Consider the following 15,560-nt stretch of genomic DNA (forward strand, 5'->3'; position numbering starts at 1 on the left):
AACAATTATTACATATTAATGAACATAATCTTTCATCATCATTAACAAACAATACTGACTTGAAAATTGAAGGAAAATGACCACACATTTGCCAAAAGCAATGTACACATGGAGAAATATTTAGCTTCATCCACATACTCATATCTCTTAAACTATGTTACAGTAAATTATATTGTCATATATTCATAGATCTCCCGAAAGCGTACAGTTCCCCCTAGATCTGAACACTCATCCACAGAGAACTGCCCACTTGTTCTGGCACGTTGAACACATCTGCTACAGGATGAGTTTCTTTTTTGTGTAATTGGTTTTATGTAATGGCTTCTTTAATGCTTACAGTCTCTCATATAACGTCCATACAGTATATGATGTCAGGCTAACATGACATATACAGTCATGGAAAAAAATATTGGACTACCCTTGTTTTCATCAATATCTTTTGTCATTTTAATGCCTGGTACAACTAAAGGTACATTTGTTTGGACAAAAATAATGATAAAAACAAAAATAGCTCATAAGAGTTTAATTTTAGAGCTGATATCTAGACATTTTCATCAAAAATGGTCTAATATTTTTTCCATGACTGTAAATAAACGTGTAGCTGCCTTTTCTATCACCAAATGATATTTCATCAATTATTCCTATGTCTGTAAAGTAAAAAGGGACTTCTGTTTTATTTTAGTTTAAATTAGTTTCTTGTACACACCTCACCTATGGAGGACAGTCTGGTATGTGTGTGCTACATAAATTATGTGATAAAATCAAGTCTCCATTTGTCACTGAATGCATGAGTAATGTGCATATTAACTTCAACATGACACACATGAATTACCTTGACAACCTTGTAAGTAGACAAATAGTTATCACTCACTGCCCTGCGTTTACAGTAAAACGGTAACTGTAATACTTTAGTAGATGGCAGTTGTCACGCTTGATTTTAGAGAAGCATGCACAAAAAAACTAAGCTATATCCTGCTGTGGACTGGGACAGCAGCAAAACATATTTTACTCACCAGTATCAGTATCAGCTGAAGTGTATTCTGTGTTTTTAATGTTTTTACTGCTTTACTTTGCAGTCAGACAGCACTTTATGACAGGGAGCTGAAGCCATTAACTTCTCTTTAAAGCCACCAGACTCCTTTGACAGTAATTTTACCTCGCAGAACACAGGAGTTTCTGGTCACCTGCTGCCTCGATCTATAAGTTTGCCTGTGTTATTGTGCGACACCAAAGTCACACAATAATACAAACTAACTAACCAACTGAGGCAGCAGTAGACCAGCAACTCCTGTGTTGTGCGAGGTAAAATTACTGTTTTTGTCAAAGGAGTCTGGTGTCTTTGAAGAAAGCCTGATGGATATAACAACTTCAGTTCCCTGTCTGAAAGGGCTGTCTGACAGCAAGGTAAAGTGGTGAAAATAGTCTAATAAATCCAAACTATCCCTTTCAGTGAGGCATTCAGCCCTTACCAGTGTTTGAGTAATACTAAGTTTATACTATAGTTACCAGGTGTGAGTGTACATGGCATGTCTTTTCATTAGGTCACAATACCGGTGCAGCCTCATGTTGTTTTTCCAGATTTGTGAACTTCGTTTCACTAAATCAACTTTATTGGCTACATAGTTGGTTGCTAGTCTCTCTTCAGTTTTGTTCGCTGCAGTATGGTCCGAGGCTGTAGCAGCCAGACGGAAACTACAAAGCTGATTAAACTACAACCAGCTACTTTTAACTCGGCTTTTATGAGAGAATAGGCCTTAAAAACTTTTAGTGATGTAAGTGGAGCAGTATTCCTGTGATGTAATTTGGGCCATTGGTATCATCCGCCCATCCTCGAGAATGGGGTTAGTCTCCGGTGTTGTTAAGTTGTTTTTATGTGCCACACTGTGCTCGTAGCATGCAACAGACAAAGCACATTGTTTTACACCAGAAGAATTTAGAGCATCATTGAAATATGTGAGAATTATGTTAATTATGAGAAAACATAAATTGGAGATGACCGTAGGGCTGCGTGTGATTGGCCTGCAGTGCTTCTGTTGTCATCCTCCGTGTCTATAGCTCACAGGCCAACAGACATGATGTAAGAAATAGTAATAATGTGATAATGTCTTCATGTGGAGTACCGGGGAGTTTATTGGGACACTGTCTTCTCGTCCCGGGGTGATTGGGTGCGCTCTTTCAGGGGAACTGTTTTATAGGGGACTGTTTTCTTTTTTTTTTTTCTTTTAATACTCTTCCTCTTCTTCCTTCTTGATCCTTTCTCTTTCCTTCCTGTCTCTTGTTTGGACTCATTTTGTTCTCAGGCCCACTTAGCTCACTAATGAAGAAATCTGTTGAAATACTCCTCGGCTTGAAGACTTTTTTCAGTGCACAGTGATAATACATCAGTGATAATACATGTGATCGTCTTAGTGCTGTGAATCAGATTATAAACAACATTGTTTAGTTTAGACCCCCTGCCTTTCAAGGCACCACACGCATCTGGCTTTGTTTCCTGTTGCTCATTTCTGAACCAAGTAAACATGGTGAAAAACAGATTGGTATAAACAAAAGTGAGCCAAAATTCCAAAGCATTCATTTTTTATTTTAATTTTTGCTAATAATATCTCTGTGGGCTCTTCAGGGGGAGCCAATCACTTTCTGCGAGGAGAGCTTTGTGAACCATCGATCGAGCACCATGAGGAACTTCCTGTCCATGGCCGCCAACCTGCAGCTCTTCAAACAGGTACGAACAGCTGTCTCTCTCTGTGTGTGTGTGTGTGTGTGTGTGTGTGTGCGTGTGCGTGTGCGTGTGCGTGTGCGTGTGCGTGTGCGTGTGCGTGTGCGTGTGCGCGTGCGCGTGCGCGTGCGCGTGCGCGTGTGTTCGTGTGTGTTCGTGTCAGTTTCTTTAACCAGAACCAGTAAAATTAAATCCACCCAGGAAAATATCATCATATTTGGTTGTGCATTGCTCTGCGGCCTCCTTACACTGTCTGGGGTCAGTTTGATTGCTTGCAACATCCTGAGAGTCCTCACCCCAAGTCATTTATCAGTTCTCTTATGCCCTTTCCTGCACCATGAGATTCCTTGTTGCTCCAAGGTCCAGATTTATACACAAAGGAGATGGATCTTCTGCATGTAGGGCTCTGAGACTTTAAAATGACCTGCATGAGAACTGTCTTATCTTTGAAATTAATCACTTTTAGGTTACTTTTTTTTTTTTTTTTTTTAAGAAAGTCATACAAAGTACAGGAGTTGAAAACACAAGTTAGTACATATCATTTTCATCAGCCAATATACAGTAAATACATTTTGATGCAAACACCAATCCAACAGATGTACTAAGCCATACAAAGCTTTTCTTTCATCAGTTGCTTTCCCTTTTTATTTATTTTTTTTACTTTAATGTTAACCAAACTATGAACAGCTAAACAAAAGATGTAGCACCGACTCCGTAACATGAGTAAATCTTATTAATTTTTGAAATAGTTTCTTCAGCAGTTTACTTGGTTGGCATGCTAACTAAAACAATGTACTGGACCCATTTTGAGCTTTTTTTAAGAGAATGTTTCTTTCTCCATGATGTAAATTCTGTGTACAATTTTCGACCAATCTTCCAAAGTTGCAGGGGTCTGGTTGTAACCAACCAGTCAGGGCTTTCTTCCCTCCGACAAGCAATATTCTTAGTGAGTATTTGTCTGCTGTAGACTGGATATCTGGAACTATAATGCCTAAATACACTGTAAGAACACTTTTAGGTGATTTAATCTATGTTTTATGAAAAAGTCCTCCAAACCATACAATACAACTGATACAAACACAGAAGGGTTTCCTAAATTAACACGCCCAGTGGTGGCAGAAGACTAATGTTTCCAAATACCTACTCTGTTTTCCAGTTTTCAGTCAGGTAAACGTTGTTGACAGATTGTTAAGGCACCAAGACTACTTGGTCAGGGTTAGAAAGAGTCTGATGTAAAATTACATATTATAGTTACATAGTAGGTGACAAAAACAGTGACGTGGCATTACATTTAGTTTGTTTCATTTACATAGTTTTATTACAGATATAACTTCAAATAACAAAGTTGACTTTCAGTGTAACACAGGACATGAACACCAGTTTCCTGGCCCTTTGTGTGTTCGACCCAACCATCACCAAAATGGACCTTTTCATTCTTTATACTCCATACCCTCGCTTCCTCCTTGAATTCTGCCATAATAACAAAGGCCACAAGTGGGCACTGCCTCATAATAAACATAAATATTGGTCTTAATAAGCTGTACTTATGGGGACGTGTTTTGGGGGGAGGGCAGTCTCTTTGTGACATGATGTTTTACTCTTCGTGTTTTATTATGTGTTTGCACTTTGCCTTTTAGTTCATTGTATTGTCTTTGTGTTCTAAATGTGGTCTGTTTTAACTGTAAAGCACTTTTTAATTTGTTATGAAAGGTGGCAAAAAATGACCATTATAAAAACAGAACCTGTTCTCATGCTCAGATCATAATTATAGACCATAAATCTGCTGTCACTGACATGGGTACACTGACGGATGCACATATCTATCCTGTAGGTTACAGGCATGCACAAATAGAAACAGATGACTAAGTGCTGATATGGTAGATAACTCTGTCCTCTCTCATCAATGTCAAGTTTATTTTTGAGCTGTTTATTTTTTGAGCACATTTTTTATTTAGAAGGGTTGAGCACGACTTGTGCTCAGCAAACCGTCAAATGGGTAAAGTTAGCGTTTAGTATCTTGACAGTACAGTTCAAGGAGAGGAGAAATGGAGAAGAGACAGGCCTGGTATTAAAGACGGTTATTGACCCCTAGAAACTGTTTACTGTGGTTATCTCTCAACACACTCTCATTACACAATTGTTATGTCTTAATGTCTCTGTTTTGTCAGTTTTGCCCAGTGAACCCACAAAACCACAATAAGTCAGTGTGCAAAAGTTAAAATAAACATATCAACTTCATATCTCGTTTTAGCATGAATGCACATATCTGTAAAGCTAAAAGATGTGGCCTTAATTGTAAATTAGAAAATGGAATATCCACCACCAGTAGACGCAGTGTTATTAACTCCACTGTGTCCATTATGTGCAGTGTAAGTAGACGATGTGTGTGAGCTGGTGAGTAGGTATACTTTATTCATGTGTGAGTTTCTCTTAAAATCACTCATGTATACTTAATATGTTTTCCCCCCTAAATCCCTTCAGCAGTACTAAACTTATCCGAGCCAGAGCCGAGTGCAGAGACACCTCTGGCTCCGAAGAAAATTTCCTCTCACCCCTTGAATTTTTCTTTGTGCTCTCTGACCCGTGATAGTAGTGTGATTTACCCCCGAGAGTTGCAGCGCAGCGGCCCTCAATCAGCCTTTTGTTTCTCTGGACACTCTGCCCCGTCTATAATTTTCCCAGGCAGAGCAGATAGTGAGCAGCAGTTCAAAGCATCCTCCCGGGCTGGCTCCTGCCTCAGCGGTAGCATTGGGAAACAGGCCCTTATCTCCTCCTCCTCCTCCTCTTCAGCACGGGGGATGGGGTGAGCTTATCTCCTCCACTCCTCTTTCGACTAAAGTGAGAGAGGCCAGCGGTCCGCCCGAGCTCTGCTCTGGCCATGACCCACATCCGCTCACAAACAATACTCAACTCTCATGGCCACACACATGCACACATTCATTTTTATATACATAAGTACACACTCTGGGGCTGGAGATGTCTGGATGTTTTCCTGCTCCCTGTTTCATTGTTGATTAATTTTAAACCAATGTGTTATTCTATTTTCTGTCTTATGCAACTATAATCCAATGCATCGCTCCACAGTCAGCATATTGCATATTATTTATAGGCCTGAAAGTAGGACCGCTGTCTTATTAGTGTGCCCCCTAATTAACAAACATAAATATCATTTGGCTGCATACAATGAGTAATAATCTTTAGCTGCTATGTATCGTCCTATATGCAGAAAATTGATTAAAATTCTGCATATTATGTTTTGCTGATATTACGAAAGTAGAAGGGATTAAAGCACTTTTTAAAACTTTAATTTAGTTTTTTCGTCCATTAGTTTCCACAGGTCGGGTTGCTCAGTTATCAAGCAACCAATCATTAGTCGACCACATTGAAAATCATGTCTGATACAATATATTTAATTACGTATATCATCAATTCACTTGCGCACAATGGCCTTTAAAGTGTGGGATTTGTCAATATCACATCCATTGCAACAATTACAGGGCAAACTCAAACCATATTATTTAAATTGGTAGACACACATTACACAACACGCTGAAGCACACACGCTTAATGTCGAGGTGTTACCTGAGTTTGAGGTGTTACCCTTTCAGCAGGAAATTGCTTTTCTACAGGTGATTTTGTTTTCATTCCTTGTAAAGCAGCTCTGTTGCTTCACAAGTCATTTCAGTTTTATAGCGGGAACAGCGTGGAGTTGTTCATGCAAATGCAGCAAAACATTAGTAATACTTTGGGAGCTGAGCGGCCTAGAGGACAGAGAGACTATTGTGTGCTGACATGTCATTAAAGGCCATCAGTTACTTTCAATTCCCCTATTAAAATGTATCATTATAACAAATGACTTACTGTAAGATGTTGAATAAGAGCACCTTTTTCATATATAAGCGTGAGTGCGTTTGAGTGGTGTGCTTAGGGGACAAAAAGTAGAAACAATAGTGCTTTTTATCTTGTGCCTCTATGAAATATAAAACTAAGCCAACCCTATAATAACGACACACACTTATAAAATGTCACAGTTTCACCTTCTAACACACTTCTGTTCTGTTCCTGTTTCCTGTGCTTGGTCCACCTCTGTTCAGAACACAAGTGGGAGAAATCTTCTGAAAGAATGCGTGGGGAAAGCCTGTCGACATTAACCTGCTTCCTATCAACCACCCTCAGCTCCTACACACTCACGTGTGTGTGTGTGTGTGTGTGTGTGTGTGTGTGTGTGTGTGTGTGTGTGTGTGTGTGTGTGTGTGCTGTGTGTGTGTGTGTGTGTGTGCGCGCGCTGTGTGTGTGTGCGCGCGCTGTGTGTGTGTGTGTGTGTGTGTGTGTGCGCGCGCTGTGTGTGCGCGCGCTGTGTGTGCGCGCGCTGTGTGTGCGCGCTGTGTGTGTGTGTGTGTGTGTGCAAAGACTGATCCAATGAAGTGTCCCCCTCTTATTGACAAAACTAAGCCATACACAGTTTTATTGAGTCTGTAGGGGGACTTGTACTCTGATAATTTACCGCCAGGAGCCTCTGTAGACAATGTGCGTCCCATCAATCAATAATCATCCGTCATTCTCCGTGTTTATGAATGCCAGAGCTGGGCCAGTTATTGAAATGGGGAAAGGTGTGTCCTTGCAAAACCTAATTTTTCTGATTGAAAATCTGAATGTGTAGTTTCTCCATCGACTCCATATCATAGCAGTTTTAATAAGCTGGAAAATTACCTTTTGTTTTAAACAATAGAAGTAATGGATAAAACTATGTGCTTTAAGATAGACTGGCTGCTCTAAAAACTCTTAGAAAGGAATTAGAATTTATATCTGATCTGATTTATGTCTGACTTTTCTATAAGATGTTGGTGTGTTTGAGGCTTATTACTTTCGGCAAGCAGGTTATTTTCTCTCTTTAATTTGTTTGTTGGTTTGTTTGTCTGTCAGCAGAATTCAGAAAACACTACTGGCCAAATTCTTCATGAAACTTGGTGAAAGAGTGAAGCATCGGCCGAGAAAGAAGCCATTAGATTGCAGAGAGAATCACAGGGCGGATACAAATATATATTTTTATGTACTTTTTTAATGTTGCGAGGTAGGGCGCATATTTGAGTAAACTATTAAATTAATTTTTTTTTATGATTTAATGACTTTTTGAAAAATCCAAAAAATATGACCCATCCCTTCCACAGATATTAAGTGAAAACAAGCAATAATATTGACTGTGACGTTTGTGCTTGGCCTTGGCAGACGTCTGCACTCTCCCAATGTGCTTCTAGTTTGAAGTCAGTTTCGAGAGTTGTCAATCAGTTGAGAGACATTAAGTCATAAGAAGTATTATATAAGTATTTCTATGTCTGTGTTTGATTGACACACGTCACAGCCTATCAAGCAGCTTTAGTGGTTACCACTTGCTCTCCAGGTTTTTTTTCTTTTTGGCCAAATTTGGATTTCCGTGCTCTGGTAACTAGCAAAAACCTAAATCCAAGCTTCCAAAACATCCCCCCAATAGAAAACTATGAGTGACATGACTTCCGCTATTTCCCTGAGTATCCACAGTTTATGGGCTAAAATTCCAGATTGCAAAATGTACATTTCCTTTAGGCTCTCTGTATATATCTCTGTAAATGAACCCCTGTGGAGTCCTAATCCTGACTTCTGGCTCCACAGTTCCAGAGTTTAAATAAATGTAGACCACTGTGACCGACCAGTGGGTGAGTCAATTGTGTTGCTAGCCAGATGGAATAACTCTCCCCGTCTGCAACAGGAAACAAGATGACATGCAGAAATATGAAGAGATGGAGCAGGATTCACCTAAATGTGCTTTTATTTACACATGGAGCTTGTTCAGTAAAAGTCAAAAGCAAGATTATTTAGATTTTAATCAAATTAATTTGTTTTTATGTAATTGTAATTACCAAATATTGACAAAGTGCTGTAAAAAATCTATTTAAAAGTCTAGCTTTTGTTTGAATGAAACTGGTCCTCCTAAAATTATTTTCTAGGGTTTTTTTTTGTCTCTCTCTCAAAACAAAGAAAATGAGCCCTGTTGTGTTTGTGTACGTGCCCGTGCGTGTGTGTGTGTTTTTTTAAAGTGTTGGTTTGTGTGTGTGTGAGAGTGTGGTGATCACAGTCTGCCATTGTTGAGTAATGTCCAATTAAGGCCCAAAGTGAGGCAGGTAATCTGGCCGGGGTGTGTGGAGGGAGACGAGAGGGGGGAGATAAGTGGAGGCTTTGGCTAGGTGATGATTTGGGTTGATTATCCGCACTAATTGGGCCAACCAAGTAGCAGAGCAGTGGTTGAAACCTGCAGTCTCACCTCTCATTAAAATGATCTAATGATGAGTCTCCGGCTCTTCTGACCAGAGAAGCGGGTGGCCGTGTCGGTCGCTAGTTAGCAGGCTGTCCCTGAGGACACGCGCCCTAAAACAACCTACACTGTTGTTACACTTTGGACACAGTCGCAGAAGGTGGGAGGAGGACTGCTGCAGTTATTATCTGACAATATGTTTCTGTCAAGTACTAAAAAGAATAATGTACCATTTGTTGTTGTTCTTGAAAATACAAAAGAGTGCCTGAAAGGTAGGAGGTGTTGTTGTTAATTAATGTAGTCATCAGTCAAATTAGATTTTAGCTTTAAATCCAAATGCTTTATATACTAATTATTATGAGTGACACCTTTACTGATTGTTAGCTGCTTTTCACTCCTACTTTTACACAAACAAACTGAAGAGGTTAAAAAAGTGGATTTGAAATTATGGTTTAACACAAATAGAAAAACAATAAACATAAAAACTAATAGAAAGTTACTTTTTCAGGGCATCTGTAGACCTTGGACCCACATTAGTATTATATTACAGCTGCTTCTTTTTATTTTGTTTATTTTCTGTTGTTGTTTTGTTTCACCAGAAACTTGCCAAGATTAGCCTGAGGGTTTCACAGGAAAGTTTTATTTCCCCACAGTTGATTTGCTGATATTATAAGCGATGGGACAGGAAACTAACAGGAACTTGGGGGTCAATGTGGTTGGATTTAGCTAATAGAAAACAGAGCGCCATATGTGTGACTGAGTGATCTACATTCACATAATTGTTTTAAAGATTTTCTTCATGTTCAGTATTTACAAGATGATATACAGTTGGATTTTTTTCCGTCTGCATAACTACAATAGTTGCGTAACTGAGCCTGTAAACTGCTCGGAGGATGTACCAAAGCTCTTATAATGAGCCAAAATGATAAGAAAGGTGTTAAAAACTATTATTCTCCCTTCCCTCTCATCACTGCTTTTATTTAGTTGTGGCTTGCAAATTTAACTTGAGTTATTTCTGATGGTTTGACAAAAGAAATGCTGTTTTTTTTGTGTTGTGTTAATCACAAATGTCAACATATGTGTGTGACTGCTTGTACTTGCATAACATATTTAGTTGTGCTCATGAAATGTGTAGCTGTCTTGGCTGTTGGGTCCATATTTATGAGATGGAGTTTTATGCGCTCCATGTTACAAAGGGAGGAAATTAAACTTCCTCATGTCTCAGACAGTGTGCAGCATGTAGTCTGCTGCTCTAATCCCTCACCTGCTCCGCATTACCAAATCCCTATTACCTGCAACCCACCTAATCTTGGGATGTAGTTTCTGTCAGGTAGGATTAATAACACCCCATTGTGGCCTGAGTGTTTGAATATGTGTGTGTGTGTGTGTGTGTGTGTTTTGTATCTGTTTAAGTGTGCCCACCCCCTCCCTTCTTTAATAAGCACGGTGTTATTTATGGTTGTAGTTCATCGACGGACGGCTGGCCAAATTGAACGCAGGCCGTGGCTTCTCCGACGTGTTTGAAGAGGAGATCACAGAGGGGGGCTTCTGTGGAAGTGAGTAGTGCTAGACCTGTCAATCAATTAGTCACATTACACATATTAGCCACATTTCATACTATAAGCTAATGTTATTATGCTGTAGTAAGATGTAAAGATTTAAAAGCAGTGAACAAAACAAGAAGAAAGCTTTGAAGTCATCAACATTTAAAGAGAAGGCACTAAAAGCTATACAAAATGCATCAGTTGAATGTCCTAAAAGTCTTCCAAGACAATGATAAACTGATTTAAATATGGTATTTGTTTAGTATGGTGTAGTTTCCTTGTATATGTTACATAACATGTTCATTTTAAAACATTTCTGGGAAAAAAAATGCTTATTGTATGAGTCACGTCTGAAGGCTGTTATTATATTTACATGACATTAATTTAGCTGCCATTTTTATTCAAAGCGACTTACAATAAGAGGATTTCAATCATGTAGATATAACCCAAAGATTCATCAATTCATCAAGTAAGCAAAGTGGTTAAAATACTGCATTTTAAAAGATTTGTGTTTTTGTTTTTATTATTCTTCTAAGAAAAAGTTTCTCATGAACATACTTGCGACCACATAAGCGATTCAGATACCAGTTAACTATATAGTCTTTCGAAGAACAGCATTAAATTGTTATTGATTTAAAAACAATGATTGGGAAAATAAATTATATAAATAGTCGCCTCTCATTGTGAATTGGTCCATTCTATTTGTAATTGATGCACATCTTGACTGTCATTTGTTAGAAAAAATATGATTGGAGCTGATCCAAAGGTTACTTGTAAATCTGATTGAATGTGGCAAAAGAAGATTGACGAAAGAATAAATAATGTTTTGGCAGCGTTGAGCAGTATTACATGTGGAGATTGTGCACGAAGCATCAGAAGTTTGAAATCCCACCGGGGCGCTCAGACAAATTAAATCATCTTGATCACAACACATCTTCAGGTTTGAGGTGTATTTACATGACAACAAAGAAGAAATGGCATCCAGATGTTGGCGCTAAATACCCATCATATTACTGGATTAATTAATTCTGATCCTGACCCAAACCCACACTGTCATCTGTAATCCATCCTTAAGACATTTTAGAATCCTGGAAACTATAGAAAATTTTAGAAAGAAAAACCTTTTTTTTTTTAAAGTCCTACATTCTGTCCCTATAGGTCCTTTACATCCAGTTTGTAATAGTAATATTATTGATTTTATGACAAAAGAGGCAGAAGAAGACAAATAATCTCAAAGACATATAGTGCGCCACATTAAATTATATTTTTTCAACCTTATTACATGCTGTTATATAGAAGATAAGATAAGATTAGATAAGATATGACTTTATTTATCCCGCAGTGGGGAAAATTAGTCGTTACAGTAGCTCAAGAAACAGACACATAGATAAAAGAACAGAATAAGAATAATTATATAAAAAATAAGACATATACATACATTCTATACACATTATATACATACATTTCTGCTCTTTGGCATTTATTATTAATGTATATTATTGCGTTGTTTGTTTTTCTGAGAGTACTTTTCATTTTACAGATATACTAAAATATATTTTAGTATGTTCATAGGTTAAATAAGTTGTTGCATGTAGAAATTCTTTTTTTTTTTTTCATTTTTTAGATGCTCAATAAAGTGCGAGTGTGTCCACATAGTTACCTTTTCAATGTTACCTTTTCAATGTTAATACAATGCTATTGAGTATAAAATGATTAATTCATATTCTCTGTGTTTTCTACATCCCTCCAGGTAATTCAAGGTCTTACCAGCAGTGGATGCACACTGTAAAGGTAGTCACAGAATGTCCTGCGTATCACACCTAAACACTTTTATCTATGGCTTTTTTTATGTTTCACTCATTTCGTTCCCGAGTTATATTTAATTGAAAGTGTGATTGACACGACTCAGTGTTTGAAGTCCTGGTGTTGCCTTTGGAATGAAGGGGGCTGCCTGAACGTACACATCCAGCTTGAGTGCAGTTTGGTGTGTGAAGCGGCGCGTGCAGCAGGACAGTGGAGACAGACAGGGAGGGAGACAGAAGTGATTTGACGTGACAAGACGTCCTCCGACATGACATGTTGATCTGGCAGCAAACACAGGCGTTACTCCGCTGAACCGACCCAAGAACATAGATCTCTCCCTCCTTCTTCATCTCCTGTCTCTTTCCTCCTCTCCTTTTCTTCCCCTGTCTCTCTCTCTGTATCTTCCTCTCTCTCGCTCCCTCTTTTCATCTCTGTCACAGCCCCCCCTCTGTCTCCCTCTCGCTCTCTCTCTCACTGAGTATCTCTCCCTCACCCTCCCTCTCTCCCCACGCCGTCAGCTAAGGCTGAATTAGTTCTCTAGAGTGCTCTTCAAAGGTTTGTTAAAGTTCACATTTCCTGACTGACAGGGATCTATAAGAGGGGCCTTCACCTCGGCCTCTCTCCTCCTCTCCCTCTGCCGACTTCTGAAACGCTGTCTGCCATTTACTCTGTTTAGCCGTTTAGCCGACGCTTTGTGCTTACACTAAAGACCAAACACAGAAAAAGAGTGAGACGCCAAAGGAGAGATGCAGCAACTCTGAGAGAAAGAGGGAAAAGAAGACAGGCACAGAGAGATATTGGGTGCCATGATGTCAGTCTGCAGAACTCAAAGTAGAAATCAATCACACACAGTCCCTTCCATCGCTGTTTTAGGCTGCTTCTAAATAAAAACCTCCTGAATGCTTTGAATCATGCAGTTTATCATGGCTCAGCGATATAATACTTTGCCTCATGTCACCGTTTGTATACTGAAGTTGCATTACAATGCTGCTTACAGCTGCAAAGGGAGGTTAGGCTGTGTTTGATATTGAAAATGAGTCCTTTGTGGCTACTGTGGGAGTGAAATGATGTGGTAGAAACATTTATCATGATATTGATGAGGATACTATACATCACAATATGACAGATACATGCAGAAATCACACATCAGAGTGATTGTCAAAGCATTTCAGCTTCCCCTCAATCATTAATGTTGAAATTTGAAGAGATCGTCCTGATAGGATGGCATGCTGTGTGCACAATATGAATATTTAATGTATATGAAGACATTTGAATGTGTGTATATGTGTGGAAAAAATCAACCAAAATGCCTCCAAGTGACTCACTAATGTTCTGTGTCTATTACAGAGAGGAGGAGCACTCATCAACACAGCTGTGACTAAAGTACGTACTTCTGCTTAACCAGGGCTGCGCTGCTTGCTTTGCCTCGGGGCCACTTTCACAAAATGAGAAGTGGCCAGGGCCAGTACATAAATAACAATATTTATCAGATAAAATTAATAAGGATGGGTTAAATGCAGAGGACAAATCCACTGCTCTCTGCTTCAGTGTGTGTGTGCAAAACTCAATCCTAATCTTCATTTTTTTTTTTTTAAAGTAATCTTTGTGTTGGCGCAAAGATTAATAAGATATTATACTGTTTTTACAGATGTGACTGCATGCATTTTAGCTATAAATGCTTTATACAATTCATAGAAATACATTAAACAAAGCAGGAATTTCCTTTATCTTAAAGCCACATGTAAGATGTTGGATTGATTCACAAACAATAGCATATTTAGCACAGACCTTTGTTGGGGGGGTCTTGGGATCCTCCCCTGGCTCTTTCATGATAAACAAGCTATATTTTGATGCTATATGCGCTTGGTATATTGGCTTTTTTTTTCATTGAAACTGTAAAGTCATGTCCAGTCTAAATCAATATAACTCCATTGTGAATTAGAAAATGGTCTGCTCAAATCAGTTTCACTGGGCTAAACGGTCAAATTAATATAGCCTGTTTTCTTCCATATGTTTATATATGTGCATAACTTGAAACATTATGCACATCTCGAAAGCTCCGCTGCAATGGACCTTAGATGACATTTTTCAGGCTGTTTTGTGAAGATTAATCAGTCTTCATAAATATACAGCAGATGCATTTAAAAACTTGTCTGTCTTGGAATTGACAGTGGAAGGAATGAGACTATTGTTCATGAGTCGTGTGTGTTTGATGAGCTGTACCATGTCGTTATCTGCTGTACAATAGGTGGTCAGGGTGCCCTTTCATGTTATCGCCTCCTGTTAGTGTGCCGAGCTCTCTTATCCAGCCTTTTGTCTCCATGTTTTTTGCCACAGGGATCAAAGCATTTCTTGATGTTACATGAAACCAGAACAGAATGTTAATGCAACATGTTTTGATTAGTAATCTGCATGTGTGTGTGTGTGTGTGTGTGTGCGTGAATGTGTGTGTGTTGTTTTTCCTCCCAGGCCAAGAGTCATGCCAAGAGGGGCATCCGGGACATTAAGGGCAGACTGAAAGCAAGGGTGAGCGGCACGGACCTTCACACCTCTCTGACACACATGCACACTCTGGTAGAAACATGCGTGCACACATAATTCTGTTCTGAGGCACACAGATACAGTAGACACACACCCCCCTCATAGAAACAGACAGGAAGGCTGCTTTACATGGAGTGTGTGATTCTGACGCTGGGCCCTTTAATGACTGTTGAAGCCTGCTTAGCGCTTTGTTCAGGGCTGTACATTTTTAACCAACGCCCCTCTGGCTATGGCCTGTCATGTCATCCGAGCCCCGGCCCCTCTTTCTCTTTTATTGTCTGCATATTTCATCAGTGAGCCTGTGATTTCCTCAAAGCTAATGTAACGAGGTGTATGTTTCCATAAGCCTGATGGATTTGATAAGGCAATAGCAGTTTGATCTGTCAGTGGGAAACCGAGCAGAGAGGGCACCGATGACGAACACGAGCGGCGTTCTGTAGTGTGTGTGCGTGTGTGTGTGCATGCACAAACACATGCACACAGAAGTCGCAAACAGAGGTGTTGAAATCTATTTGATTTGAAGTTAAACAGATTTCCTGTGCGTTCATAAATTAATTCCCAAATACACAAATGAATTAATTCGACTTTCTCAGGATCACACTTAATCTGCAGCGTGCTTATGTTGCTGCCAGCCACAGATGTCTACACAAGGACCTCAATGCACAAACAT

General features: G+C 39.2%; 1 protein-coding gene across 3 annotated transcripts in view; it reads left to right on the plus strand.

Annotated features, from left to right (window-relative positions):
• The window catches only part of dennd1b (DENN/MADD domain containing 1B), a 123,745-nt gene that overhangs the window by 89,421 nt on the left and 18,764 nt on the right, over positions 1–15,560 (plus strand). For 2 of the 3 annotated variants that reach the window (XM_059340317.1, XM_059340318.1), the window contains 5 exons: positions 2,621–2,722; positions 10,468–10,558; positions 12,297–12,337; positions 13,697–13,732; positions 14,819–14,875. In XM_059340317.1, the coding sequence (XP_059196300.1) occupies positions 2,621–2,722; positions 10,468–10,558; positions 12,297–12,337; positions 13,697–13,732; positions 14,819–14,875 (327 nt within the window). Of the gene's footprint in view, positions 1–2,620; positions 2,723–10,467; positions 10,567–12,296; positions 12,338–13,696; positions 13,733–14,818; positions 14,876–15,560 lie in introns of those variants that run through there. The other variant, XM_059340321.1, reaches the window with a different exon arrangement.

The sequence above is a fragment of the Centropristis striata genome, chromosome 9 (genome assembly GCF_030273125.1).
Source record: "Centropristis striata isolate RG_2023a ecotype Rhode Island chromosome 9, C.striata_1.0, whole genome shotgun sequence".
Classification (NCBI taxonomy): Eukaryota; Metazoa; Chordata; class Actinopteri; order Perciformes; family Serranidae; genus Centropristis; species Centropristis striata.